At 50.7% G+C, this 26,541-nt stretch overlaps 12 protein-coding genes across 12 annotated transcripts, besides 1 other annotated feature; 7 read left to right on the forward strand and 5 right to left on the reverse strand.

Annotated features, from left to right (window-relative positions):
- Nucleotides 1-26,541: part of a sequence feature (contig 1.113 1..316066(1)) that runs on past both edges of the window.
- ANIA_06853 (CRAL/TRIO domain protein) lies at nucleotides 737-2,195 on the reverse strand (the record flags this gene model as incomplete). Its single annotated transcript, XM_659365.2, has 3 exons — nucleotides 2,158-2,195; nucleotides 1,138-2,107; nucleotides 737-1,086 (listed from the first exon to the last, which is right to left on the reverse strand). Exons 2-3 carry the CDS (start codon nucleotides 2,030-2,032, stop codon nucleotides 737-739), a joined length of 1,245 nt encoding a protein of 414 aa, XP_664457.1. The 5' UTR covers nucleotides 2,033-2,107; nucleotides 2,158-2,195.
- ANIA_06854 (Apc13 domain protein) lies at nucleotides 2,395-2,914 on the forward strand (the record flags this gene model as incomplete). The annotated part of the gene is made up of 2 exons (XM_659366.1): nucleotides 2,395-2,397; nucleotides 2,462-2,914. 2 exons carry the CDS (start codon nucleotides 2,395-2,397, stop codon nucleotides 2,912-2,914), a joined length of 456 nt encoding a protein of 151 aa, XP_664458.1.
- ANIA_10855 (DNA-directed DNA polymerase alpha subunit POL12) lies at nucleotides 3,071-5,267 on the reverse strand (the record flags this gene model as incomplete). The annotated part of the gene is given in 4 exon segments (XM_050611129.1): nucleotides 3,071-3,244; nucleotides 3,295-4,713; nucleotides 4,723-4,798; nucleotides 4,861-5,267. Coding segments are annotated over 4 exon segments (2,049 nt in total). The 5' UTR covers nucleotides 5,241-5,267.
- ANIA_10857 (uncharacterized protein) lies at nucleotides 5,694-6,419 on the reverse strand (the record flags this gene model as incomplete). The annotated part of the gene is made up of 1 exon (XM_050611130.1): nucleotides 5,694-6,419. One exon carries the CDS (start codon nucleotides 6,417-6,419, stop codon nucleotides 5,694-5,696), a length of 726 nt encoding a protein of 241 aa, XP_050467185.1.
- ANIA_06856 (uncharacterized protein) lies at nucleotides 7,378-7,998 on the forward strand. The gene is made up of 3 exons (XM_659368.2): nucleotides 7,378-7,617; nucleotides 7,692-7,813; nucleotides 7,880-7,998. Exons 1-3 carry the CDS (start codon nucleotides 7,476-7,478, stop codon nucleotides 7,976-7,978), a joined length of 363 nt encoding a protein of 120 aa, XP_664460.1. The 5' UTR covers nucleotides 7,378-7,475; the 3' UTR covers nucleotides 7,979-7,998.
- On the reverse strand, nucleotides 8,004-9,661 carry ANIA_06857 (alpha-mannosyltransferase; the record flags this gene model as incomplete). The annotated part of the gene is made up of 1 exon (XM_659369.2): nucleotides 8,004-9,661. The coding sequence occupies one exon, from the start codon at nucleotides 9,659-9,661 to the stop codon at nucleotides 8,189-8,191; it is 1,473 nt and encodes a 490-aa protein (XP_664461.1). The 3' UTR covers nucleotides 8,004-8,188.
- ANIA_06858 (fungal specific transcription factor domain-containing protein) lies at nucleotides 10,741-12,969 on the forward strand (the record flags this gene model as incomplete). The annotated part of the gene is made up of 3 exons (XM_659370.2): nucleotides 10,741-10,810; nucleotides 11,047-11,953; nucleotides 11,984-12,969. The coding sequence occupies 3 exons, from the start codon at nucleotides 10,741-10,743 to the stop codon at nucleotides 12,897-12,899; spliced, it is 1,893 nt and encodes a 630-aa protein (XP_664462.1). The 3' UTR covers nucleotides 12,900-12,969.
- ANIA_06859 (uncharacterized protein) lies at nucleotides 17,239-19,482 on the forward strand. Its single transcript, XM_050611131.1, has 2 exons — nucleotides 17,239-18,006; nucleotides 18,271-19,482. The coding sequence occupies exons 1-2, from the start codon at nucleotides 17,743-17,745 to the stop codon at nucleotides 18,934-18,936; spliced, it is 930 nt and encodes a 309-aa protein (XP_050467186.1). The 5' UTR covers nucleotides 17,239-17,742; the 3' UTR covers nucleotides 18,937-19,482.
- Nucleotides 19,399-19,693, reverse strand: ANIA_06860 (uncharacterized protein; the record flags this gene model as incomplete). The annotated part of the gene is made up of 3 exons (XM_659372.1): nucleotides 19,399-19,451; nucleotides 19,525-19,539; nucleotides 19,663-19,693. 3 exons carry the CDS (start codon nucleotides 19,691-19,693, stop codon nucleotides 19,399-19,401), a joined length of 99 nt encoding a protein of 32 aa, XP_664464.1.
- On the forward strand, nucleotides 21,818-22,944 carry ANIA_06861 (protein phbB; the record flags this gene model as incomplete). Its single annotated transcript, XM_659373.2, has 3 exons — nucleotides 21,818-22,061; nucleotides 22,136-22,674; nucleotides 22,891-22,944. Exons 1-3 carry the CDS (start codon nucleotides 21,884-21,886, stop codon nucleotides 22,942-22,944), a joined length of 771 nt encoding a protein of 256 aa, XP_664465.1. The 5' UTR covers nucleotides 21,818-21,883.
- Nucleotides 23,321-23,766, forward strand: ANIA_06862 (uncharacterized protein; the record flags this gene model as incomplete). The annotated part of the gene is made up of 1 exon (XM_659374.2): nucleotides 23,321-23,766. One exon carries the CDS (start codon nucleotides 23,321-23,323, stop codon nucleotides 23,621-23,623), a length of 303 nt encoding a protein of 100 aa, XP_664466.1. The 3' UTR covers nucleotides 23,624-23,766.
- On the forward strand, nucleotides 24,446-26,510 carry uncB (kinesin-3 family protein uncB; the record flags this gene model as incomplete). Its single annotated transcript, XM_659375.1, has 2 exons — nucleotides 24,446-24,803; nucleotides 24,856-26,510. 2 exons carry the CDS (start codon nucleotides 24,446-24,448, stop codon nucleotides 26,508-26,510), a joined length of 2,013 nt encoding a protein of 670 aa, XP_664467.1.

The raw sequence follows: 26,541 nt of genomic DNA on the forward strand, positions 1-26,541 counted from the left end.
TATATAGACCCCTTGCAGCCCATTGTTGTAGTTTACAGCGCTTTGTGTTTGTATTCTGGATATCCAGACAATAATGTATTATCTTAGGTCCTTTGACGGTCCGTCGATTCTTTTTCTGGCAGGTTATCGATTCCCATTGACGTTCAGAGTACAATCAATGTGTTGGTCCAAAATCAATTGACGGTCCGTCAGACCTCCGTAGCAGCTCTATCATTGGTCGAAAATTTATTTACGGATCGGGATACCGTTTCTCCGGTCCGCCGAAGGCTACCAAAGTCCCGCAGGGCCTGCCGGGAGCCCCCCCCGGGAGGGTGCCCCGCAGGGCAAGCTGAGTCACCCGGAGCGTCTCGGCCATCGAAGCGCTCCCGGAGCGAAGCGCAGGTCAGCCAGCGTAGGTAGGCCAGCGTAGGGTCAGGAAGCTTGTGTGTATATATCGATAACTCCACTAAATTTGTCCCAAGTTCAACTTCTCAATCACGGTTTTATCATTGCTTTATTCATGTAAATAGGGATCTAGTGGATGAGAACGGTCAAATTCGCGGAATCTCGATAGATTTCAGTACGGGTTCGTCAGACAGTGGGATTCAGGAGGGAGGAGAGAATATATTCTATTAATCCTGAGACGAAAAGATGTACCGAAAATAAAGCCGGGCTGCTGGAGCGGCCGAAAGCTATAAGAGATCTATGTATTAAGTATATATGCATCGTTCTATGCACTGGTCCCGGTAAGCTCAGTTCACGAAGCCTTGTCGGCCGCGGGACCAGCGCTGCCGTTCGCTTCGGCTTCCCGCTGAGATATGCTAGGACTAGCACCAGTCTTAAGGTAGTGCTCATACTCGCCGATCCGCTTTCCGCCCTTAATCCATCGCTCGCGGTACTCCTTCTGCTTTAGCTCGGTAAGTTTGTTTAGAGCAGGCCAATATGCCGCGTGGTCGTACTTGAACTCGACGTCACCGCCCACGGACTTCATGAGCTGGGATGGTGGGACGTGGTTGGTTAGATTCTCGTTGAACTTGAGTTTCTCGCGGGTAACGGGGTCGAGGAAAGGGGTGATGATTTTAAAGAAGCCCATTATGATAAATGGCACTAGTCTTGTTAGCTACCAATCTCCCAATGTTAAGAAGTGGGAGGACTCACTGTTAATAACCAGCGCCCGCCCCAACCTCTCCGGATAGTGGTTCTGCAAAAAGTGCACTGTATCCTTCGCCTGTCCAATGCTAGCATTTTGTCCGGACTTGGTCTGGCTATAATCCACGATTAACGCGAGCGTTTCCTGGTCCGCCGGCATAAGTTCAATCGCACGCTCAAGCATGAATACCAGATGCTGCACTTGGCGATCGCTCTTCTCCGTATTCTGGTTCGACGGCAGCAAATACAGGCACGGCCGGCCGTGAATATCATATCCGAGCAGGACCTGTTTTCCTGTCTCGTTCTCAATGGAGATATAATCCGCTGTCAATTTCTCAATGCCGTACTCCCGGCGCCAGGTAAGTGTGCGCTGCAGCCGAGCCACAGCTTCGGGGGCGTTCCATTTCGTGGCGCGCAGGTAACGGAGGAGACATTCACGTGTAAGGAACATGCGCTCATCGTCTGTTATCGGTGCAGTTGGGGCATTCTTCGCGGCTGTGGTTGGGACAGTTGTCCATCCAGAAACGGATTTAAGCACGCTCTCATACTTGGCTTGTTGTTCTGGTGTCAATTTGGCGGGCGGAGGTGGCTTTGCTGTGTTAACGGGGCGGACGAAGGGTTTTTGGATGAGGCCATCGGCAGCGGAGGAGGGGAGGTTCAGACTGTCAATTGTCTCTATCTCCTGCTGGGGAGCAGGAGTTGCGGCCGGCTCTTCTTGAACTAGGGATTCTTTTGGAGGTGCGGATGCGGACTCAGAGGCAGGCGCAGGGGTAGGTGTAGACTCGCCCTCCGGAGAGACGTGGAGCTTCTCAACATCAGGCGCGACGGTATTGCCGTCAACCGGAGGCGCCGGCTGTGAGGTAGCTGGAGTTGGGGTCGGGGCGTCTGATGGAGTGGTGGACATCGCTTGTTATGTATATCGAGAGGTTACAAAAGCAATCGAGTTCAAGGAGAAGAGCCACCTGCAGCAACCAATTCGCTAGACGTAAAATGAGGCGGGGCGGTAAAGAATCTAAGGAGTTTGCACACCTCAGCTTATGTGATTTTTCTTTCGTGTCTTCCGAAGCTTAGCTTGTTTGATTGGGGGTTTTGTTGCGATGATCGTCAGGACAGCTTACATTGTTAGTGAACATCGGCGTAATGCTGCTTACTAACAATGCACTGCCGGCTTTCTGATGTAGAGTAGCTCTGAATAATATCAACAACCTTGAACCAATCCAACACATTAGATTAGACATCCATTTAACTCTTTAACGCAAAAGCAAGATGGTATGTCTATTATTTGCTTCTTTTCTTCTCTTCCTACCTTCCGTGCACCACTGACCTCTACCAGAGCAAAGACTCTTCCCCAACGCACATCCACATGCACCATCCCCGTCTAGCAGACTACTTTGAAGACTTCACGCGACCACATACAAGCCATACTGCCTCGCTGGCCTCGTCATCCTCACAACACATTTACCACAATCATACCGTGACCTATGGGTCATCCTCGCCAGCGTTGATACCCAGTTTCCTGCCGATCGAGGAGATCTATCTCCCACAACAGTACCAGCCGCCGAACCCAGAAGACGAGGACGATGTTGTTCCTGACCAGCACGCGGCATTTGGAATTACGAGAGCAATGGACCGGCGTAGAGAGCCGGTCTGGAGGGATCTGGGGCTTGAAGGTTTAGTCGCGAGTGGGGGGGTCGGTGCGGTAGGCAAGGGAAACGGAACGGCAAGAGTGAGGATCAAAGATTCTGGGAGGTTGATGGGAGGCAAGAGGATTGTCTGTTTGCGGTGAACCTGTGTTGTATTATTTCAGCCGCTGGCGGTTGGCGGGATGTACGATGGTCAAGGTTGTGCGATTATTGATACCCTCGGATGCGATCCGATAAAATGGTCATTATCATATCATTATTACAGCTGACGCCTCTTCCTAAATTTACAATACGATCTTTCATATCCGGATTATATCTACCCGTGTCCGTTCGTATAGCTTGTGGCTTATGTTCTTTTGTTCCCGTTCTTCCTCGCTCACGACGCGCGGATGGATGGCCATCTGCGCAAAGGTTCCCGCTGCTCGTCGCTTGGAGAGCGTGCCAGGGTTAATTGTGAGGATACTGTCAACCACCTGCCAGTCATTAGCGACCATCACCTCTGAGATTTAATTGAGGATCATACCTTGACAAACGGCGGCAGCATGCTAGGGACTATCAATATATCTGGCCGTACGTTCCACCATTCACCGAGCTTGGAGTAGCTTACGTCCAGCGCGGCACCCGTCGCTAGCCCGCCTTCAAATCCTGGCCTTGGAAGCGCATCTCTTGATGAAGGTGGGAAGATGGGGAGGAAGTGGCGCTGTTCGATCAGGTACTTCACCAGACGAGTCAGAAGGTTACCCTCTTTCGGTTTCCCGTGCAGAGCCTCCTCCCTCCGCAACTCATATAGTACATCATGCGAGCACATTCCGATAACTGTTTCATTCAAGGAGAAGGTCACTGGGTTGGACACCATGCGAGCTTGTTTGGGCAGTCCGAGTTCCTTCTTAGGTAGCTGCTCTTGTGGCCATGAGACGTGTTTGCTCACGGCATCCCGAACAGACGGGACGAGCGCAATTGTGATGCTTGGGACGGCGGCGGCGAGTTGTTGTAACGGTGTGGAAATATAGTGTTTGAAAACGGTGGTTAGTGTAGCCGTGTCCGGGTCGATACTTTCTGGGAGCTCGAAATCACCCGATGCCAGCAATGGATGTTCAAGATCCAGGAACGGCCCTAACAGTATGAGCCCATCTGCGTAGCCCTCTGCAGCTTTGTGGCATATTTCCTTCAACGGCTCAAAGTCCAGATTGTCGTCGGCGGTGTAGGGCCCGCAAGCGATCATTACATTCAAGGGTGAAGACCCTCCTTCCGATAATCGCTCATTAGTGCTCTCAATCGTAGGTACAGACGATACGGCTGGCGGCAACAGCGGTGGTGGAAGGACCTCCTTGACCGAAAAATAATTTCCTGATGCATTGATTCCCAACAGTGCGACAATCTGGCCAGGAAAGAAGTTCACTGATGGAATAGAGTCGACATTCAGAGGAACCCTTCGCCCAGCTCCGCTACGTCTCGACGTCTCGAGCACAAGAGACGCAGGATTGAGCTTCCCTTCCGGGCTATCAGAGGCAATACGGCCAACGGCAACAATCTCGTTTGTGCTCTGAACAGCGGCACTTCCAAATGTGACATCCTCCTTCTCATACATCTTCTCGAATATAGTCATGAACTCATCAATTCGGTCATCCAGAATCTCAGATGCTTCTGAAAGGCGCATAGCCATGGGTTTATATCCGAACTTTTTGAGATCTGTGTTCGCAGCCGGGCGAATGCGAGGCTCCGACGGCGGCGCCATAGGCGTTTCCGGCATCGACAGGTGCTCGTTGATAGTTTCAATCGTCTGACCGGGGTTCTGACGTTCTGAGAAAGGAACAGACCTATACAAGTCAGACATTATACATGCACAACTAGTACTCGAAGCGAAAACGCGCAAAACATACTGTAACCCCTCTCCATTACCATTCGCAACATTCGTCTTCGAAGCAAGAGGAGAATTCGTCTTCTTAGCTACTGAGGGAGACGAGAACTCCGCTTTCCTCTTTGCTGATCCAGCACCAGGTGTTCGCGCAGGCGTCAATCCATCCAACCTGGTCCAAGCAAGGAATTAGTAAACTCTCCTCCCTTTAGATCAGGAGAGGGCAATACATACATCCCAAAGACATCTGCCGCTACTGTTCCCCCTCCAACAGGCATATCCCTAGCCTTTGGCGTCGCCGCAGCTCCACCGCGTTTCTCAACCTGCTGTCGTCCCCTCGCCTGTCGTTCCAGATTCTCCTGCACATCACGCTTGAACAGTCTCACAGTCTCGAGATCAAGTTTCGTTTCCTCAGAGCCCATGCGCAAACAGTACGACTCCCAACGGTAAAACAGTTCTTGCGCCGTGATGCTATGCACGCGCATAATAGATTGCAGCTCCATTAAGATGTCGGCGGGGAGCCCGGACGGAGCAGAGGGCGCAAAGAGTTCGGTCAATTCATCTTTCGTTGCGTCAGCAGCGGCGCCTGGGTCATCGGAGAGTATAGAGCCCATTTCTGCGAGGTTTGTTGCTTCCAGGCCTATTTCAAGGGCTTGTGTTGGTAGATGTCTGATCTCGATTTGCACTTTCGGTAATTATTGGAGGACGCGGAACGCGTGCCCAGACGCGTGCCATTTCCAGCTTACAATCTCCCTAATCAGATTCAGCGAGTGTGCACGTGACTTCTTGTTCAGCCAGACAAGGACGTCTTTTATCAAAACAGGATGTACAGAATACTAATAAGCTGACACATGCTTGCAGGTTATCAGTTTTCGAATCACGGACCGTTATGCTTGTTACCCGGGTATTCGTCTAAGGTAGGCGCTACGTATTGCCAAACAACAATGTACCGACATTTTACTTAACATCCATGCATTAACAGGAGCGAAATATATTTCAAATGCGGTACAGGTCTAGGCACCATTTCTTTCTCCATCTTATCGGCCAGAATACGATTATAATTGCGGCTATACATCCTTTTCCACGTCATCAACACTAGGTACCTTATCCAGCTTGTTTCCATAGAAGTCTGCAACAATCTTCACACACTCCGTTACAATCTTCACATCCTCAATGGGGACCCCGAGCCTCCTGGTGCCCCGAATATGCCAATGCGTCTCATTGGGCAGATTCTGGCTCATAATTCCTGGAAGCACCACCATCTGCGTATCCACATCGTCTAAGACCTGGCGATCGCTCAGGAAAAGCCCATAAGTAATCTCCGTACTTAACCAAGAGAAGTCTTTGTGCGCAGCAAACAGATCCAGTGTAGCATTGCCGTTCCTCGCGTACAGCTTATTGAACCAAGTAACACCACGCTCATGGTTTGCTTCGTCACAAGCCCAGCCCTCGCGCGTTGCCGAAGAGTAGTCCTTGTCTTCTTCCTTTTCGACCTTTGATATGGCGAGGATTGCTTCGATGGGCTTGCAGACGCCGACAATAATGACTGACTTCAGGAGGGCTTCCCGCAGACGCCGCACGAGCTGCTTTCTGGCGTCGGAGGTACTGTAGGCGGGTTGCGAAGTCAAATAGAGATATAGTTGGTCAGCGCGTTCAGGGTCTGGGCCTGCGGCGAGGGTGGTAGTCGCTAGGATGGCCCATTTGTCGGCAGGGATGGAGGTTGCCTGTGCAAAGCGGGATTCAACGGCTTGGAAGAGCTTTAAATAGCTGGGGTCAATCGAGGGGATGTCCATTGTAGGAAAACTTCGTGATGAGACGTGTCTATGAAGGCGGATGTTCTTGAGAGATTTGTGGATGGTGCAGTTGCGTAGCTGTCGAGTGGAATTCAGCTGCCTTCTGAAGGCGAAGCACAGCGTATTCGTAAGGAACTGTAAGCTGAGCGATGGCTGCTGGGCCATTCGGGCACTGATATACTCCGTCCTTCGCCTGCCTCAGTGAGGGGATAAACTATCCGCGATACCCGGCGTAGCCTATCAATCGGAGTTGCTGTATGCAAGCTGGGGCGTCGGGGAGTGGGACATGAAGCTGAGGTGGGAAGTCCCATCACTTCCGAGTTCGGCGCCTGAATAGTGCACCTCTGTCCTCAACATCGAAGACAGTATAGAAATAGCCAAAGCAGAAATAGTCAATTCCCACATCAGCTGGAGCATTAACGAACTTGTAGACATTAGGAGTCGGAAATTTCGGGCCATGGCTCAAATGCTTGTCGAGTACATTGAGGAAGTGAAATGTGCGGGGTAAGTATAGCTTAAGTATAGCTTCACAAGTCTATCTGAACAGGAAATTAGGAATCTTAGGAATCACCACCACTCTGAAGCCAGTCAATGACCGAGGATCTCCAACAACAGCTAAAGATCCTCTGAGCTCCTACTCCAAAGCCAGGCATCGTCCGCCCAGAGTCCGAGCTCAACGTACGCGACATAACGTCATAGAACCAAGCTGCCCTGAGCCCTGACACCGATCAGCAAGAACTCCAGGAAACATTACAGACATGACTTTTGTCGCATCAGGTCATCCACATTCTCACCAGTGCAAAAAACAATAGTTGACAAGTGTTCTTGCTCCCCGGCCCCACGTATGATCTCAGTGCTTTAGACTCCGAATATGGTATGATGACATCACTCTTCGAACCTTTATACCTATATAGACCTGCTCTGCAAGCGTATTGTAGCTTTTCATCAATTACACTCACACTCATCGCCCAGCCATATAATAATCCGAATAGCCACATATAGTCTCACAGCCAACCAAACTCTTTTCCATTTCAAATCTATCCACATACCCTAAAAATGTCCTCCTCCAGCCAGTCGAATGTTGGCCGCGGCGCCTTCTACGAGGCCGGCGACCAGCGCACCGCTCCTCAGTCTGAGATCAACCAGCACGAGAGATATGAGGCCGGCGAGAAGGCCAGCCACAAGAACATTGACTCCAGTATGTCCACCTATTCGCCCTCCAACGCCGGTGTGGAAAAAGTATGAAGCTAACCGACCACTTTCACCATGTAGAGGACCAACGTACTATCGCAAACAGACTCGCTGCTCAGAGTAAAGAGGACGACCCATCCTCGCATCATAACAGAGACATTCAGCCCGAGGCTGAGCTCAGCAAGAAGGACCCATTGAAACCGGTAAGTTGCCTGCGATTGAAGAGTCAAATAGCAAGGCGAGAATAGAAGCTGATATTGTCGATGTAGGCTAAACTTCATGGAAACGAGCCATCTAAGGGCGCTAAGATTGATAAGCAGCTGCAGGAGGATGATGAGCAGCGGCTACGCGAGAAGGGAATCAAATAATAATTTCTTCTGTTATGCCACTGTACGATATGATTGATGAAAATCGAATTGCAATCTCAATTTTGACCCTTTTGACCATTGGCTTCTATTATATTCTAGGTCGTAATATACAAGATAAAAAGATTACGCGATATAGTACAGCTGTGTCAGCAGTCGTCGCTCGTAAATGCGTAGAATCATCAAGTTTGCAAACCAATGTTGCTGGAATCATCAACCCCATTGAAAATCATCGTCATGCGGCTCTGCAAAGACATTGTCCCAGTATTGTCCGACCTTGTGGCATATTTTGCCTTTGGAGGTCCAGGTCTGGAACTCAATGTCTGGAGCGCAGCTGATGAATTTGAGTTCTTCCCAGTATGCCTTCTCGGCATCATAACCAAATCGTTGGATGACATCCTCCGGGACAATCCATGCCCGTCCGTCGGACCCATCAGGCCGGACTGTCGGTGCAGTCTCGAATTCTGTTCCCCAGACGTTTCCTCCTGGATTAAACTTGGGGTAATTGGCATGGATGAAAAAAACCCGTGGGGCCTGAGCCACACTAGGATCGAGCACCCGAAGGAGCCCCTGACTAACCAGAGCTTGGTCTTCAATTGGGTCTGACTGGGCCATAGCGGAGCCGGATAGGCCGTTCGGCGCCGGATGGCCAACCGCCTGTACCCTCTCGCTCACAGCATAGAATGGCTCCTGAACTGCAGATGCAGCTTGAAGGAAAGTTTCCTTGTCGCCTTCGCCCGGTCCACCTTGGGACAACAAGCGGAAATAATGAGACGGCCCGTAGTAATTGTAATAAGCTGACAGCAATAGCGTCCGCAAGTGGGACTTTTTCGAGATAAGGAAAACACCAGCCTCGGTGGTCTGGCGTGCATTCATGGGAATTTCCGGCTGGTTTGAGATGCGATAGTAGACAGGTGAAACTGAGGACTGCCAGAAGTCGGGCCAAGTGATCATGCCCATTGACTTAAACATGTCTGAATCAAATAACAGGTCGGGTTCATGGAGAGGGAAGCAGTCGGAATCCATCCAGACGACTTCCTCGAAAGACGAAAGAAGTACCGCAAAAACCTTGAGCTGAAAATGCTCTATGGGATCTTTTCCGACCACATCTGAAAGAATCAGACACCGCGCGTTCAACTTCGGAAGCACATCCTCGCAAATATTCTCTTCGTACTCGTCTGCATCCTTCATATACACCTCCACCGGTAGCTTCGAGCCGGTACGTCGTAGCATCCGCAAAGTAGCAAGAAACACCGGAAAATACTGGCCTCCAGCAGTCGACACTATGCCTCGGGTACCAGGAGCATGGACCGGTTTCAGACGTTTAGTTTCCTCGATATCGTGTAAGAACCGCGCATGTGCATCTTGCATCGCTGACACGCTGCTTTCGTCCATGAACGTTAGATCGGGCCGGACTTCAGTCGTGGTAGCATTGAAGTGAATAGAGTCGGCGTTTTGCTCATGAGCAGGTGGAGGACAGTTCGGAGAGTTGGCTTCTAGGATCGGCTTAAAGCCCTTCCAGAATACATTTTGACGTTCAGTGAGAGGTACTTCAAATGCAGTATTCGGGACTACCACGGAGGCGGGCGCTGGAGTCCAATTGATCTTGAAGACACCAATAACCAGGAACAGAGCTGCGACTATGGAGAGGACCGTCCTCAGCCTGCTGCGGCGGAGCTTGGGCATGACTTAGGTTCGCACTGGAAACTGTTGCATGATCTGGTCTGCAAGGTAGGCGCCGTAAGTGCACGTTTCGATATCGGGTGTGAGGACGTTCTGGTAAGGCCAATTGACGCGTCTGGACAGTCCTGGAGTCTGTCTGGTTCGAGAAATCCCGATCAGCAGCAGGTCTGCACAAAGCACCTAGTTCCTTTGGATGCGAGTGTCGATACGGAAGGCGGTGGCAGAACCCCTGAGACTGAACCACCGCCGATAAGAGAAGGCACGCTGCAGATCATGCTGAGTTGTTGGCCACATGGTCCACGCCTGTCTGCAGCGTGGCAACACGCCAACCTGGCCGGGCCTATAAGGCTGTGACTTCGAGACCGGTCTGCAAGAGCTAACAGTAGTATTTGCCAATGCCGCGATTTTAGCCAGAAATGGATGCAGGCCATACATGAAAACCTTTCAGGACGGTCAGTGATGCTGCGCGACATCGGACAGCCCGGATAATATATATTTGAAAGACCCAACAGACTAACCGTGCCAGTTAACAGAGTGGCGGTTGGTGCCGCCAAAACGAGCCTCGCCAATTCTGAACCAGTCTTATCGCCATTGTCCCAGCCAAAGGCGCAGTCTTCAGCCTTCAATAAAGGCCCTCGCAGTCCTAACCGGAGATTTATGAACTCTTTTATCCCATCTGGCACCGGCACTATAATCCTCCCTTCCCTTTCTCCCTCTCCCTCGCCCCTTCCCCTCTTCCTTCTTCTCCGCTTCTACCTCTACTCCAAATCAATTTTCCCATATCCATTTAAACCTCCCTTGTCAACTCATCAACGATTAAAACCTCATCCCATGGACCCCCACAGCGCGGACCGCCTCCGCGTCGTCTCCTACCCCCGATAATACCCGGCAACCGCCACGGCACGGAGGCCCGCTTGGCTTTCTAGTTCAGTAGTGCCTGCCTATCGAGTATCGGCAGAGAATGTCGCAGGCTGCCTCTGCAAAAGTACACAAATCCCCGCCTTCAACGGCACCTGTCCGGAGGCGGCGAAAGAGGACAGTGGTGAGCGGTGCCACTCATGATTGCTTCACCTGTGGCCGCAATGGCTCTTCGTGCGACCGTCGACGCCCGTATTGCTCCCAGTGCCTGGAAAATGGGGTCGAGTGTGCGGGGTATAAGACAACATTGACATGGGGCGTTGGAGTGGCTAGTCGGGGCAAGTTTCGGGGATTGTCTCTGCCAGTAACTGGGTCACAGCCGGCTCCGGGGAAAGCAAAGCCTCGTCGTGCATCCGGCCACCAAGAGCCCCCCAGGTCACATCCGAATATAGCCGCCCTTCCACCCCAGCCTTATGCTCGGCTTTCCCCTACCTCAGATACGACTGCTGAACATCTACCGACGAAAATAGAATCGCCACAGTCCCAAGCCATATGGAGTCAGCCGAGTCCAACAATTAATCTATCCAACTCATCGATACACACCCTCACCGACTCACCAACCGACACGGAATCGGTCACTGCATCAGGGAGCTGGAGAGGATCATGGTCACCATGCCGGCTACCGTCATCAGCGTGGTCATGCCCGTCTACCGAAGACTCTGAAACTGACGAAGCGACTGCAGAGTTGCAGCGCCGTCACTCTTATGGCTACAGTTTCGCGGGGAATCACTCACCATCGTTGTCGCAATTGCTCCTTGCCCGATCTGTTGGACGGACTCCGCGCCTTCGATACCTAATCAGCTATTACGCCGAGGTCATCGCCCCGGTCATTGTGGCCTTCGATAGCCCGACGAACCCATTCCGTACTTCGATCTTGCGCATGGCCCAGGATAGTATATCTCTTCAGGAAGCTATCGCGACGTTATCTACCAGTAATTTGCGGCAGAGACGTGACCGGGGAATCTTTTCGACTTGCCGAACGGAGTCAGCGCGCATGTCTTCATTAGCACACCAAGCTTTAACGGATAGGTCGGTTCTAGAATCCTTCGACCCCTCAATACCAGAGGGATTTGCTCTTGAAGAAACGTATCATCGAGGCGTGGCTGTCAAGGAACTGAATAAAGAATTGGCGGATCCGCAGCGAAGATTGTCGGATTCGGTACTTGCCACCTTGTTGATCTTGTGCTTGTTCCATGTCTGTGACACTGGAGTCGGACAGTTCAAGACCCAGTTTGCAGGAGTTACCAAATTGCTTGCAATTCGACTGCGGGCTTCTCCTTATGTATCGGATGAGCTCAAGTGGTTCATCCGAATGTTTACGTGGTATGACACCATGACGGCCACAACTAACGATCGCGAATCCCAGCTGCATAGCAGGTATGTAGACCTGACTGCATCATCGGACAGTGAATGGGGCCTTGAAAATCTTGCTGGATGCGACGCCCGGCTCTTCAAGATCATCTCACACCTCGGACGGCTGAACCTCCTGAGCCAGAGCCAGGAACACACAGGACCTTCGCCGCATGTGTTTGTGCCAACCTCTATTCCTCCACCTTCCATGACCTACCATACGCCAGACCTGCTATTCTCTGGCCTTCCAACGCAAATTGACCCCTATCTCTTCCCTCTACCTACTCCACCGCGGCACGGCGACCAAACCAAGCAGCCCTCATCTCCATCGTTCTGGGCAGAGTGGTATTCCATCAAACAGCAACTGGAAGCGTGGCGATTTCCGCAAGAGCGGCTTAACCAGGGGCCTGCGGAATCCGCTCGGTCGATGCACGCATACATATCACCACCATCCTCGCCAGTATACGAATCCGGAGTCGCTCCGCAGAACATCGAGGACGTCTTCCATATCTCCGAATCGTTCCGACACTCGGCGCTCCTTTACAGCGAGCGACTCGCTTATCCTGACCTACCATCTTCCCATCCGCGCATCCAGCAGATCGTGCAGCGCTCAATGGCACACATCTTAGCAGTCAAGTCGGATGTATACCTCCTCTGGCCACTGTTCATCACCGGTTCCGAATGTGTATTTGAAGAGCACCGCATAATTATCGAAGAACGTTGCAAGGATATCTCCAAGGACTCCGGGTTTTACAACAATCTCTCCTGCCTCGAGCTTTTGCAGAAAATCTGGGCAGAGAATTCGTCCGTTGACGTAGATGAAACCGGCTATGGAGGCTTGCAGGCCTGCCAGTTCGATTGGTCGGCATCGGATGGTGTTATGCCTTCGAATTCTCTTTACAAGGGTCAGGGATTCCGATGGCAGCAGGCTATGCAGGCTAAACGCGCCGAAGGAGAATATATGGTAGTGTGACACTGCAATGAGTGATTTAAATCACATATAATGGCCGGTATATAACATGCAATGAATACTTTAATAACTCAGTCACTTGCTTGTGTACTAGCCTACGAACTGAGCGATGGTGCTGGCCAGGTGTAAAGCTTGACTATCAATCCCGGGAAAGCAATCCACTCTAGACCTCTCTACCTACAGAGCGCTCTCGGACGGACGTATTGATGGCGACCTACAAGGGGAAGGCCTGAGATCACTACTAGCTCAGGAACTAGGACAATTCGGCGGTCGCCAGAACCTATATTCTCTACCTAGACTCTATGCTGGGGCTCGGCTTACTACTATCCGGGCCGCAAAACTTCGATAGTTCCTAGATGCTGTGTTCTTTTCGATCAGGGTTCACCACTCACCGTCCGCTCGGGACTGATTGAGGCAATGCAATCTAGCGGTGTCTTAATTCAAGCCCCCACACTCTAGCCCAACGTCTGACAACTCGGGCTTCAACTCAGACAAGTTTACCCTCTGTCTTTCAGGTTTACTACGCCAATATTATGCTAGGGATACGACTTGGCTTGCCTTGCTCTGTATTATGCGTATGTATGTATGTATAATCGAGATCTGCATTGGAAGATGAAGCGAGGCAGCAATAAGCACAGTAGAATATAAACTGCATGCAGTGCAATGAGGTCCCCTACCGACGATCTGCCGAAGCCATTATTTATCAAATAGATGCTAGATAGTGGCCGTAGCAGATCTCTGGGAAAAATAGACCTCGATTGTACGTCTCATTGTAAGTATGTCTCAAGTAATGCGTGGACATGCATCCACGCACGCTGATCCAATGCGATTAGGGTTTCGATGCCTGACGCAAGATACGGTCAATTTCAGTGCAGTAGCAGTATGCAAAATCGCGGGAGACGGTGCTAAGCCTTGCTGGAAGCCTGAGGTGAAACCCAAGCAGGACTTGAGAGGGGAAAGTAAAAAAAAAAAAAAAAGAAAAGAACAGCTCACCTGTCTACCTACCCCTCCACCCCACATCTCGGATCGTTGCTAGGGCAAGATGGCATTTTTTTACCTTTACATTAACGGTATCTCGGCTACTCGAATAACGATCTGAGAGACACAACAGCTAGCTCTTAGACCCAGCTCTTGGACCTCCTGACCAGCCAGGAAACATAAACCTAGCAGTCCAAGCGCTTGTATCCAGTCTCGTTCAGTATCAAATACTGCAGTCACATCATGCTATCGAGTAATGCAATGATCTCCCAATGTCGCAAGTCGGGTCTTCTGACCTGCCTTTCTACCGGTACCTCCACAACCTCAAAACCGATCAACAGAAATTCCCCGTAGCGCCAATCCACCACAAAGTTACGAACGATCCTACCGTTATTCTGAGTCTGAGCCAGCGTGTCAAGCCCTCATTTGCGGGGATATCCCCCACTCCACTGCGTTGGACAGCAGCACATGTTATGTCGTGTAATACATGATGTCGGAGAAAAGTTAGTTTGGTTAGAGGAGTTCGGTCCAGCCTTGCAGCCTTGCAGTGGTGCAGGTAACAAATTACTTGGTCATTACCGTGCTGGGACTGTTCATGTGGTTTATAAGCAGTAGGCGTGGGCGTACGGATGATGGAGTACCAAGTACCAAGCTCATGGGCGAATATTGATGACGCGACCGAGAACAATCCATCAGAAGGATTGATTAAGATTGTGCGTTGTCGCGGCTAGTTTGCTTGGCTGGTGGTGAGAAAGTAGTACTTTTTTTACTCCAACGTAACCTGGAAAGTACATGTCCTCCGTAGGCGCTCTCGTATTCAAGGATGATATGCAAGGCTAAATAAAAGGAGTCGGTAAGGCACCCGTATTATTTTGTAGGAAAGATGAGTGGCCGTAGTTTGGCCGCAGTTTGGCCGCAGCATCCAGTCCTGCATATACATTGTGACTTAACAGAATGACATGAGAGACATCTTTAGTAAGAACATGTTCATGCGTAAGGGTTTGAGATTGCCCAGTTCTCACTTGGACATGATTCCAGTCCCAACCAGGTAAACGGACGAGCCGACTCGATAAAAGTATGGGTCTGGCCTGGCCTGAACGTGCAACGAAAGTCCCCTGCCTATGCAGGCTGCAGCTTGCAGACGCGCTGCAGCGCCAATCCTTCGCAGTCCGAACAACCAGGCAGCGATCTAGGGCTCAGGGCAAGGGCTGCAGCATTGACGCACCGCACAATCCTTCTGTTCGAAATGAAACAGCAAGCGACGTTTCCTTGCTTTTTCTTATTCTCATTTTATTTTCATTTCGCCTGCCGCTGATCGGCATGAGGCTTGGATCCTGTTACCATAGGCGTCATCGAGAAATTATTCTTTTTAGACAGTGTAACCAACCCGACCAGTCGAGCTGAGTTGGGACTGAGAGGAAGACACTAGACTAAAAGACGGGTACATTGAGAAAGGGGGACGGTATTTCTGATTCTGGGAATGCGCGAATCACGCGACCGGCTATGGCAATTGGTGGACTCGCCATTCATGCCTTGGTCTTGGACTTGGTAGTCGACTCGAGGATAAAAGGACCGGGATGGACGGACGCCAAATCAAGGTATGTGGTATTGGTGGCTCTCAGATATGCTGGTAATGCGAAAATACCGTACGGTACGGATAAAGGGGCATGGCACACAAGATTGGACGGAATATAAATAAAACAATATTAAATTGTAAATCCAAGGCTGTGATTGCACAGAAAGAATCAAATGAAGAGATCCAGTGCAAGGGGTCTGGGGGTGAAAACTCTGCAGTGGGGCACTATTGTGAGAGACGGTGTGAGAGTCAGACCAGGTCTCAGACGGCTCAAACTTGGGCTTTGTCTCTGGGTAATATAAAAAGGCAGAGGAGGAAAGGAGTCAGCAGAAAGGAGAACTTAGTGGGAACCTGATAATGCGCGATGACGGCGACAATCAATATCAGAGTCCAGCTCACCAGTCACTGGTCAGTTAGATAGCAAAGATGTAGCCACTGGTCAGCTTTTATGTTGGAAATGCAATGGATGCAGGCCGTTGGCGAGCCGGACTGATCATTGACTTATCGTGTCCTGACGGACCCATAACCCTGCGATCCGCGACTTCTAGCGAGACTCTAAATCTTTTCCATCGGGGATTTGGCGCTATTGGTTGCGGTCGAGCATCCAGACCACTCTGCCAAGGTCGAAGTTGATAATCTCGTTAATCTCGTTGCTTTTGTGTGATATGCCAGGGGTCGCACTGGCTTTAACTCTTCGCACACCGAGGACGCCGCTCTGGATCTGGAATAGTCGGCTGATAGGTTGAGCGCTCATTTTTGGCGCGCTGGATTCTATCCTGGAGGATGCTGTCCTTACAAAGTACATAGAGTTGCGGTGTCAAAACCTTGTTGATGGTGTGGTGGCTGCCCAGCGGTAAGCCCATCGTGCAGCCCAACAGGAGCTGGTTCACTGGTTAGGTTACCTGACGAGCTTATTCTGACCCATGGAATGCAGCGGATGCAGCCCGTCTCTTCCACGGTCTATCAGATGTCAGACAGTCGCTCTCCCCGACCGTACCTGATGCCCATGCTCCTATCTGCACATGCAGCAATCCTGCCTCTACGTTCTCAGCGGTTACCAAACCCGGCTCCGCCACATTGTTTGCCACACCAATAGGCAGCCACAACTCAGAGCACAAAAAAAAGCCTTCTGACTCGAAAGGATTATTTATATCAGACTCAGAGTGCCGTCCAGTGACTGTGCTTAGTGGCCACTGCTCAGCCATCACCGGGGCGATGCCGTGGGGAATGACTCATGTTGAGATCCATATACACATCTTCGTGCCCACCTGGTAGGCGCCCATTATTGTCAGGACGCCCGCGTTCAGCTGCTGAGTCGACGGATCGCCAGTCAACGTCCCCGATGCTGGTTTGCCTGAAGTGAGGTGACTTTGGGGTGGCAGTACGGATGACGCAGAACCCGGAGGGTTAGAGGTCAGGGTTATATCTTGCGACCTCGCCCTCGGCATTCTTCGATTGTTATTTGAGGGTGAAGTAGGCGCTGCCCAACAGTGACTCAGAGAGTACGTAGGAGTACAGAGTATATAAAGCCAGGAGCTGGTCGCAAGTGACAAGCTTCTGCATGTTCATGTCATAACTGTCCCAGGCCTTTGGTCCTTAACCTTTTGGGCTGACGACAGTTTTGTAAAACCGCTAAGCGGGCTTGAAATTTATAATACAGCGCCCCACCTCCCGTTTACCGCTGGGGCCCACAGTGACTAGGAGCGGGAGTTGCGAATTCTCCATTCATACAGTACAAAACCTGGCTCGCCCCTTCGCCAACCACTCTCCTGCACCATCGCCCTTTCTGGGTTCAACTCAACTACAGCTGTCTCAACGCACCTTCGCCACAACAAACCTGGAACTCTCATCTTCTCCTGGGTTCTACTCTTACCGTAACCCCAGGATTTGTCACGTCTGGTCTTCAGGAGTCACCTCCCAGAAGATCCTCGGTCCCTCGCCCAGATTCTCTGCTTGACACAGAGCGGAGACTCGTATCCTTGTCTCGACTTCACTCAACGCTCGGGAATTCGACGTCGTTCAAATGCACGCTTTTTATATCACAGCCTTTCAAACCTCCTCTCCCCTCGAATCCGTGCCACGGTGACGCCTCGTCGTTGCTCTCTCGATTTCGTTGTCCTTTTGATCGGCGTCGATCGGGTTTTTCTGGACGATATCCTGTACAATATACTGGGTTGTGCTTTTGGTTTGGTTTGTTAGTTTTTAATCGGTAATTTTGGGCTTTCAAAAGTTGTCGGTTCTTGCTGTTGCTCTTGCATCTTCATCGCGATCGATATTCATGCTCTTGCGATAATGTACCACTACTCTCCGCCACCCACCGGGTGGTCCTCGTTCGACTACATGAACTCACCCCCGACGTCTCCTCACTACGCCTACTATGCGACGCAGTTCACCAACCCCTTTGGCTCCCCCCGCGGCCCCACGAAGCGCCACGGCCGCAAAGCGAGCTACGCGGCGCCTCCCAGCAAGGACGCCGGAGCATGGCACTCTGGATACGGCCACGGTTTCTACGGCCCTGTGCCCGAATATGGCATCCCGTCCAAACACCCGGAAAATGTAAGTGCCTTCTTTGGTGGCATTCCGTCCTCTCGTCGCAAAACCATGTCTGGTGGTGCCCCCGCGGGCATCTACTACGACTACGGTGCTGCTCGATCGCAGTCATCCCGGAAGCGATCTATCTTTGTGGATGTGGTCGATGATGGATACGATGATATGCCCAGATACGCCTCGCGCGAGGAACCGAACAAGTCCCGTCGGCGCCCGTCAGCGTCCCAACGGAAGCCAAAGCCAGCCACTGATCCTTTCTTCTCATCTTTCCAGGTTCCTGTTTTTGATGAGGCTGATGCCGCCAAACGATCGCGCGCTCGTCGCCAGTCCACTTCCACCCGGAACGTGCCCAAGCCGAAGCCTGCGACTGCATCTAAGCCCCCGCCAAAGGCCACCGAAGAGGATGCCATACGCGCAAAGATCCCCCCCGGCTACTCGCTCAAGAACTGGGATCCCACGGAAGCGCCGATTATCCTGCTTGGCAGTGTGTTCGATGCCAACTCTCTCGGCAAGTGGATCTACGACTGGACCGTCTTCCATCATGGCGCCTCAACCCCAATGGCCGACGTTGCGGGTGAACTCTGGCTATTGCTCATCAAACTTGCTGGCAAAATCAAGCGCGCAGCGGAGTGCGTGGACCGAATAAAGGACGCCGAATCTCAGGAAACAGTGGAGGACTTTTTGGAAAGTGGTAAGCGCCTCTGGAAGCGCTTTAAGAAGCTGCTGCAGACGTGCGAGCAATTTATGTGGAAGGCCGCTAAGCGGGAGGACGGCAAGAGTGTGTCGATGGGCCGCAACGCCGGCTGTGAATTTGTCGAGTCTATCTTTGGTCGCGATCGTGAGTTGGAGAATACGGAGAAGCTGATGAACAGCATCCGTGTGTGGAATATGCGCTTCGATGCGAACTGCGATGACATTCTGCGAAAGCGAACTGCCTAAAAAACTATAGCACAACCAGACAGTACCTTGGTTGTACTCGAACCCAGTTTACCCCAGTTGGATTTCCCCACTTCCACGGTTTGGGAAGTGTTTATTACTCGGATTGCATTTGAGCGCGTTTGGTTTGCTCGTTGCTTCTGATCTGAATTTGCAAGCGATTTATCTGCTTGGTTTACCGAACATTTACAGAACGGATCTATTATTTTACCAGAGATCCAAAGAACGTCTTTCCTTTGTCTTTTCCTTTGTCATACAGCTTTGTTTCGGTTCGGTTCGATTTCCCTCCATTAGCATTTGCGATATCCAGCATTTAGGAAGGGATTCTGTTTTACTTTTCTGTTTTACTTCTTTTGGAGTGCACGCTATGCTCATGGACATGGACAGGAGTTTAGTGCTTGAGTCGAGTCATTTGCTCTGCATCTCTGCTTTATGATACCATTCTGCGATCTCGATCTGCTTGTCTCAGATTTGGTGGTTGATTCGCTCTTTGATGCTTAACCCACTACTACCATCTACTAATAGACTTGGAAATATACTTACTTACTTGATCTTTACCCTTACTCTGGCCTGACGTAGATACGTACATACCTGAATTTTCAACATCTGCAATTCCCTGCAAGTACTGTATTCTGCACACTGTGCTTCTGATGTCATCCTAGATAATACGGCAGTTTGATATCCGATCCCGTAGCCGCACCCCAACGCTCGAACACGAATGATCCCTACCAAAACCGTGATAGTAGCAGCGGCTATGCATGTTGACTCTCTCGGTACTCTGCTGGAATGCAATCACATCACATCATCAGCGAATCAAACCGCCCCACTACTGCAATGCGACGCATAGAAAATGCGACTTTGAACGCCCGGACGCCTATGCCAGAAATAGCGCAAACCTCTGGCCTGGGCAGTAGGCAGTGATTGATTACCCCTCCTTCGGCACTGCCAGCGCCAATCCGATGCATGCATAGATGGATGGATCGGAGTCTCGGGCCTTCGCCCAGCTGCAGACACTGGTCCTGCAGTGCTTTCGCTCTACGCACAGCAGTGTATGACAGAGTATGAGTCTTGCTCTTATGGCGTTGCGCCCCAAAAATGCATCGCAAATTCTTCGCGTCTGCTTGTTATGACGGGATGTTATTGCTGACGGCGGCGTATTAACCCTCGTACAGACAGCGGGAGGAATGCAGATGCGTGTCCTCTACTGTCCACGTGCTTCTAGAAGGAGGGGTACCTCGGACGCTGCCTTTGGATAATGATTCTTACTGGTGGCTCGGGGAATTTTTCGCCCCGCTGGCTGAATGGGGATTATGCACACTGCAGTGATCTCATGGGAGTCTGTGTTCCTTGGGGCTGGTTGGCCCGGACCGACTGGGACTGGCTTGGATTGGGGTAAGAATGTTCGTTGGTAATGAAATGGTTTTGTATTAATGGTAATCTCTGTCACTGGGATACTTGGACCTTGAGTACAGGACCAGGTACTGGGATGGCGACGCTGAGTAGTTTACTGCCTAGTATGTCCATTATGTCCATTCTCATACTGCGTCTTCGCAAGAGGCTTGCGTACGCCGTACATGTAGGCATGAGTAGATATATTTAGATATTATATAATATCATATAATATGGGAACAGGGCAGGATCGACGGCGCATGACGCAGGAAAAGAATCATACCTCTAGCTATCTACGCTATCTGTATTTTGAGAATCGTAAAGTAACAAAATATGGCTCTGAAGCTGGGCTCTGAAATATTTGCTAACCTGTCTGGATCAGTCACAATGTAATGATACTTTTGCAAAGTAGTTTGGCGCCGCTGCACAGCGGATGGTTATCCCTTCAGCTAGTATATACCCAGTTTTAATTTTTCTGCCTGTATCGAATAGAAGCGACAATAAACAGAGCCTATCCTAATATGTTCATCAACACCAACGAACCTCAAGAACCTCCCTTTGTCCAGAGAATATGAGCTTGGATGAACTGCGATACCGAAAAGCTCTGGCAGCAGGTATAAGAAGGATATTGTGGGTGGTTAGTCTAGGTGAGGAGTTGATTGAATAGTGACCTAGACCGAGACCTAAACCGAGTACTATAGTGCTATACGAGCATCATGCATGTCGATTAAATGAAGATAGTGTGCTTAACAGAAAGCCATTACATATTTTTCTTTGAATAAGAGCTCTATCAACAAACATGGGAGCTTTTATGCTCGAAATCTGATTGTCTCTGCTTCTCAAGGCAGAAGAAGAACAGATAGGGTGGTGGTCTGGATAGGCGAGTGAACTTAGAGAACTATATACGCGCTCTTAAACGGCCATGGCTCCTAAAACTTACCTGAACGACGTGAATTTAGTGAAGTGAATAGCTGGTGTTGTTTTAAGGTGCAACCGGGGCAGCGGCAGAGGATAGGCTTGGAGAAAATTAGAGAACGAAATGGGTTGTTGCAGTATTCACCGAAAAAAGATAAGGAGCCACAGAAATAGATTATCTACAAGACCCCCGTCTCAGCCAGAGACTGGCCAACCCAATCTCTGGCTCCAGTTTAGAATGATCTCTATACAATGTGCACATTTCATGGCTCGTAAGCTGCGTTTAGGACCTGGATCTCCTTTCAGAACCAGGTAGGAAGCCGATCGCCTACCGCCGTTCGAGGATGAGTTTTGACGTATACTAGCAGGAAATAGAGCCATGCAAAGCTAAAATGGCGCGATAATCTACCATATTAGCAGTCCACTTTCCTGCCAGGCACCTGCATTACTTTCAAGTTCCCACATGATATAGAGCCCAATTCAGCCCTACGGCCGGCGCCGATCCCATCTACAAAGGCGCGGTATCGGAGACATTCCGAGCCAGCGCAAAACTCTTCCTCCAACTACACCAGCACCTGGACTCTGAACCTCTTCACCAGCGATCGACACCCATCTAGCATCCCAGCAAAACATCGGAGTGGAAGAAATGGCACCGGACATAGAGGCCGATACCAACAATGTCGCCAAGGCCCGCAAATGGCACTGGACCCAATCGGTCTCGAACCGCTGGGCGGACCTTCTGTGTCTCGTGCTCTGCTTTATCACGGGTTTATGTGACAGCGCAGCGTACAATGCCTGGTCTTGCTTTTTGGCGATGCAAACTGGTATTCTACCCTTTCACTAATTCTACCCTTCTACGTGGGCTTTGCCTAGAGAGGAAACATGTTAATAGTAACAGGGAATACAATCTTCCTCGGCCTCGGCGCCTCAAACCAACCCTCCAACAAACCCTGGGGCTGGCTGAAATCGCTCGTCTCTATAGTAGCGTTCTTCATCGGTGCAGCTCTCTTCTCCAGCTACGGACGACACGTCGGCTCTAAGAAGAGGATTACTCTGTTCTCTTCTTTCCTCTTCCAAGCTATCCTCGTGTTCATCGCTGTCGCGCTCCTAGAAGCAGACTTGATCCCGCACACACCTGAGGAATCTGAAGGACTCACAGGCGGTCGTCTGTTCCTCGAACTCATCCCCATTGCGCTCCTTGCATTCCAGTCTGCGGGGTCTATGACTGCTGCAAGGGGCCTGGGCTTCAATGAAATCCCGACGGTGGTGCTGACGAGTGTTTACTTTGATGTTGCGAGTGATCCGAAGCTTGTCAGGGATGTTAGGGGAAATGTGAAGCGAAATAGACGCATTGGGGCGGTAGTGTTTTTGTTGCTGGGTGCTATTGTGGGAGGTTGGTTGAGTAAGAGTAAGGGGGGGATGGAGAGTGCATTGTGGGTTAGTGCGGGATTGAAAGTGATCATCGCGGTTACTTGGATGGTCTGGTTTGGGGAGGATGCGAAATAATTAGATACATTAATTATTAAGGAGAGAATGGCATGGAAGTGGCCAGGCTGAGGTTTAGACTATATAGATGGTTAGACACTTCACTTGGGTGGGGGTTATAGACTAGAAAGAGCTCTTACTATAGGTAATCATACTAATGCTAATTAGAGGTGGCGACACCTGTCACTCGCCACAATCTACCAATGGCCAGATCCCTTCTGAACCCTGGATGTACCGACATGGCAACTCCGCAAAAAAGAAGCTAATGATGCTCAATCGACGCATCGACGATATCATCGTAGACCGCGGCCCAGCCAGAGCTATGGATCACGACTTATGACTTCATCTCCTTTCGTCAAGCAATCAAAGCAGTTTCTCAACGCTGGGATCAAGCGAACAGCTGACACTTCCGTATGGAGGAATCTCGCACTCATAGCTCGGAGTGCTGCGTGTTCGCGTCATCATTCATCATGGACGCCACCTGCTGGCTCTTATATCGGGAACTGTCACCAGAAGCTTTGCAAAACAATCAAATAACATTATCTATCAAGAACCATCATTACTGTAACTCAACCCAAATTGCACGTCTCCCCTAAACATGGAAGTACACCTGCATGCTAATATCATCAGCACGATGTCGTCAAAAACCAACTTCATGAGCGCCGGAAACCAGACCCAACAGTCCGGAAACCGTTCGCAAACGGGCGCTAGCTCGAAGTCACAAAAAGATCCGACCTCTGGCTGGAGTGTCGAGGAAATGCTTGAGACTGGACTCGATCAGAACGGCAACATTGTCTCGGACGATTATTCCTGGATTGACGGCCGTCGACTAAATAAGGGCCAACACGGCGGCCAAGAGGCCGATGATGTTGCCGCTTCGCTTGATGAGCATTTCGCTTAAAGCGACATAGGTCGAATTGTGAGGTGATTACAAACTGCGCCTCGGTTTATGACAGGTTGGTGCTTTTCGTTCCTTCATTCTTAGGATTGGAGTCCATGTCGCTATCGCTACCGCACTAACCGATGGAACGAGTTTGACTATGTCGGCGCTCATTTGATATGTAACTTAAGGAATCTTTGATCAATTGAATATCATAATCAATGCGGCTACGAGTACGCTGCAAGGTAAATGCTCAAGCCCTTGTAATGTAGAACTTGGTTGTCCTTGATAAGTAGTAGTCGGTGGTAGTCGTCATTGCTATGGCAACCGACCGCACTGCGCGGGACCAGGATAGGCCTGAATCTTGCCTGGGGCTCCACGCCATGCTCGATTCGGCAAAACCCAAACGAAGCTGGTTTGGAGCCAGCCGTTTGTGACGCTACAAGTCGGTGTTATTGTTCCTCTCGATATTATCCTCCTGTCCCGGCAGACTGAGACAAAGATGAGAAGCTTCGCGGTGTTATCCTGAGGACAATTGATTCATCCGCTGTCAATTGTTATCTTGCGGTACCTTGCCGTATCTCATCGCGTTGCCCTTCCTTGCTTCGGCTGCATGTTTCGCTCTTTTACTTCACATCGCAGGCTGTCTGCATTCTCCATCCGTCTTTATCATTCCACAGTCAATACAGTGTCGAGCACTGAACAATAAGCTTGCATTTTAAGACGACCTGACCCTAAGTCCACGTCTATACTTCACCGCAACGAGCGGCAGCGACAGCGACCCTTGCACTTGCCTCCACATCTTTTCGTGTTTCCGCCCTTAGTGGTACACCGACCTTCTGTATGTACCATCACTTTATCCGTCGCCAACGAGAAATCGTCGCTCAACTTGAACAGACATTGTCAGATCACGGTGAAGAGATGGCGCTGGACCCTCGCTTCTATCACCATCTCGGCCCCGGCATCGGATCTGGTTCGCAGTCTTCGGCTTCGCTGTCGGGGTTATCTTCGGCGACGGGAATCACGAGCCCATCTATACAATCGTCTGCTGCTTCTTCTGCCGGCTTGCGGTCAACTGCTTCTAGTCCATCCCTACGGTCACGACAAGGCGTTGTTGCCAGACCTTCTGATGGCGTCCCGGGCCTCGGTCCTGGAGGAAATGTTCGTGTCGTTGTAAGAGTGCGGAAGTTTCTGCCGAGAGGTACGTGCAGCCAGTTTGATGGACATGAAAGCTAATATGATTTATGGTTCAGAGCTCGAGCGCAAGGCACCATGTTTGATTTCAATGGATCCGGATACACAGACGACGAGGCTAAAGGCACCGAGCTCCCACTATGACGAAGGGAAACCGAAATCGCAGGCGCGCGGGAAAGTGCTGGACGATAAGGAATTCGTATTCGATAATTCATTCTGGTCACACAACGAGGCAGACGAACATTATGCCCACCAGGAGGATATCTATAACTGTCTAGGAGAGGAGTTTCTAGACCACAATTTTGAAGGTTACCACACGTGTATCTTCGCATACGGTCAAACAGGTTCTGGTAAGAGTTATACTATGATGGGAACTCCTGAGCAGCCCGGCTTGATCCCGCGGACATGCGAGGATTTATTCCAACGAATTGAACACGCCGAGTCTCCGGATGTCAGCTATAACGTTCGCGTCTCCTATTTTGAAGTCTACAACGAGCATGTACGCGACTTGCTGGTTCCTCGAACTGACCCGCCTCATTATCTTCGAATTCGAGAATCACCTACTGAGGGGCCGTATGTGAAAGATCTTACCGAAGTCACAGTCCGGAACTATGCAGAGATCATGAAGTACATGCGCAAAGGCGATATATCACGCACCGTTGCTAGCACTAAGATGAATGATACGTCCTCGCGGTCACATGCCGTTTTCACGATCACACTGAAGCAGATCCACCATGATCTCTCTACAGACGAGACAACAGAACGCACAGCGCGCATTCGCCTTGTCGATCTCGCTGGTTCTGAAAGAGCCAAATCCACCGAAGCTACGGGTCAGCGACTGCGCGAGGGATCTAATATCAACAAATCTCTTACCACTTTGGGTAGAGTTATTGCGGCTTTGGCCGACCCCAAAGCAGGACGGACGGGTAAACGGAAGGGAAAGGAAGTTGTTCCTTACCGTGACTCAATCCTCACATGGTTATTGAAAGACAGTCTTGGGGGTAACTCAAAAACGGCTATGATTGCCTGTATCTCGCCCACAGATTATGAAGAAACACTCTCCACGCTACGCTACGCTGACCAGGCGAAGCATATCCGCACGCGCGCGAGAGTTAATCAAGATCATCTGTCCGCTGCTGAGCGTGACCGACAGATCGAAGAAATGGCGGAGACTATCCGCACGCTCCAGCTCAGCGTCAGCCAAGCTGCGCAGAATCGCCGAGAGACCGAGGTCCAGAATGAACGGCTTGAAGAGTATCAGCAGCAGGTGGAGAAGCTTCAGCGGCTCATGGAGGAGAACAAGATGGTTAGTGAATGCAAAATCAGGCAGCTGCAGACCGAGAACGAAGCGCTACGCAACCACCTAAAGCTGGCTTTGGATAGCTTAAAGAATCCTATTCCTCCAGTGACAATCGAGAAGGCTCTCAGCGACGTTGATATTCCAGACGAGGAGCAGCCGATCGACGAGCAGCAGCCGGGCTCTCCTACTTCGGAGGCAGAAACAGAGCCGGATCTAATTTGGGAAGACGAGAACCTCCCACCCGACACAAGCGAGTTAGAAGCCCAAGAAATGCAGGCAACAATGGAGAATCTTTTGGGCGATCTCGATGTCTTCAAGAGAAAGCTGGCTACAGACCACGAACGCTTTGGTGCAAGTCGAAAACACGAGGGCCGCAAAAGACGGCGGGCTCTTGGGGACATCTTGGGGAACTGATTAGTTAAAGTAGATTCGAGCGATGATATCC

The sequence above is a fragment of the Aspergillus nidulans genome, chromosome I, assembly GCF_000011425.1.
Source record: "Aspergillus nidulans FGSC A4 chromosome I".
NCBI lineage: Eukaryota > Fungi > Ascomycota > Eurotiomycetes > Eurotiales > Aspergillaceae > Aspergillus > Aspergillus nidulans.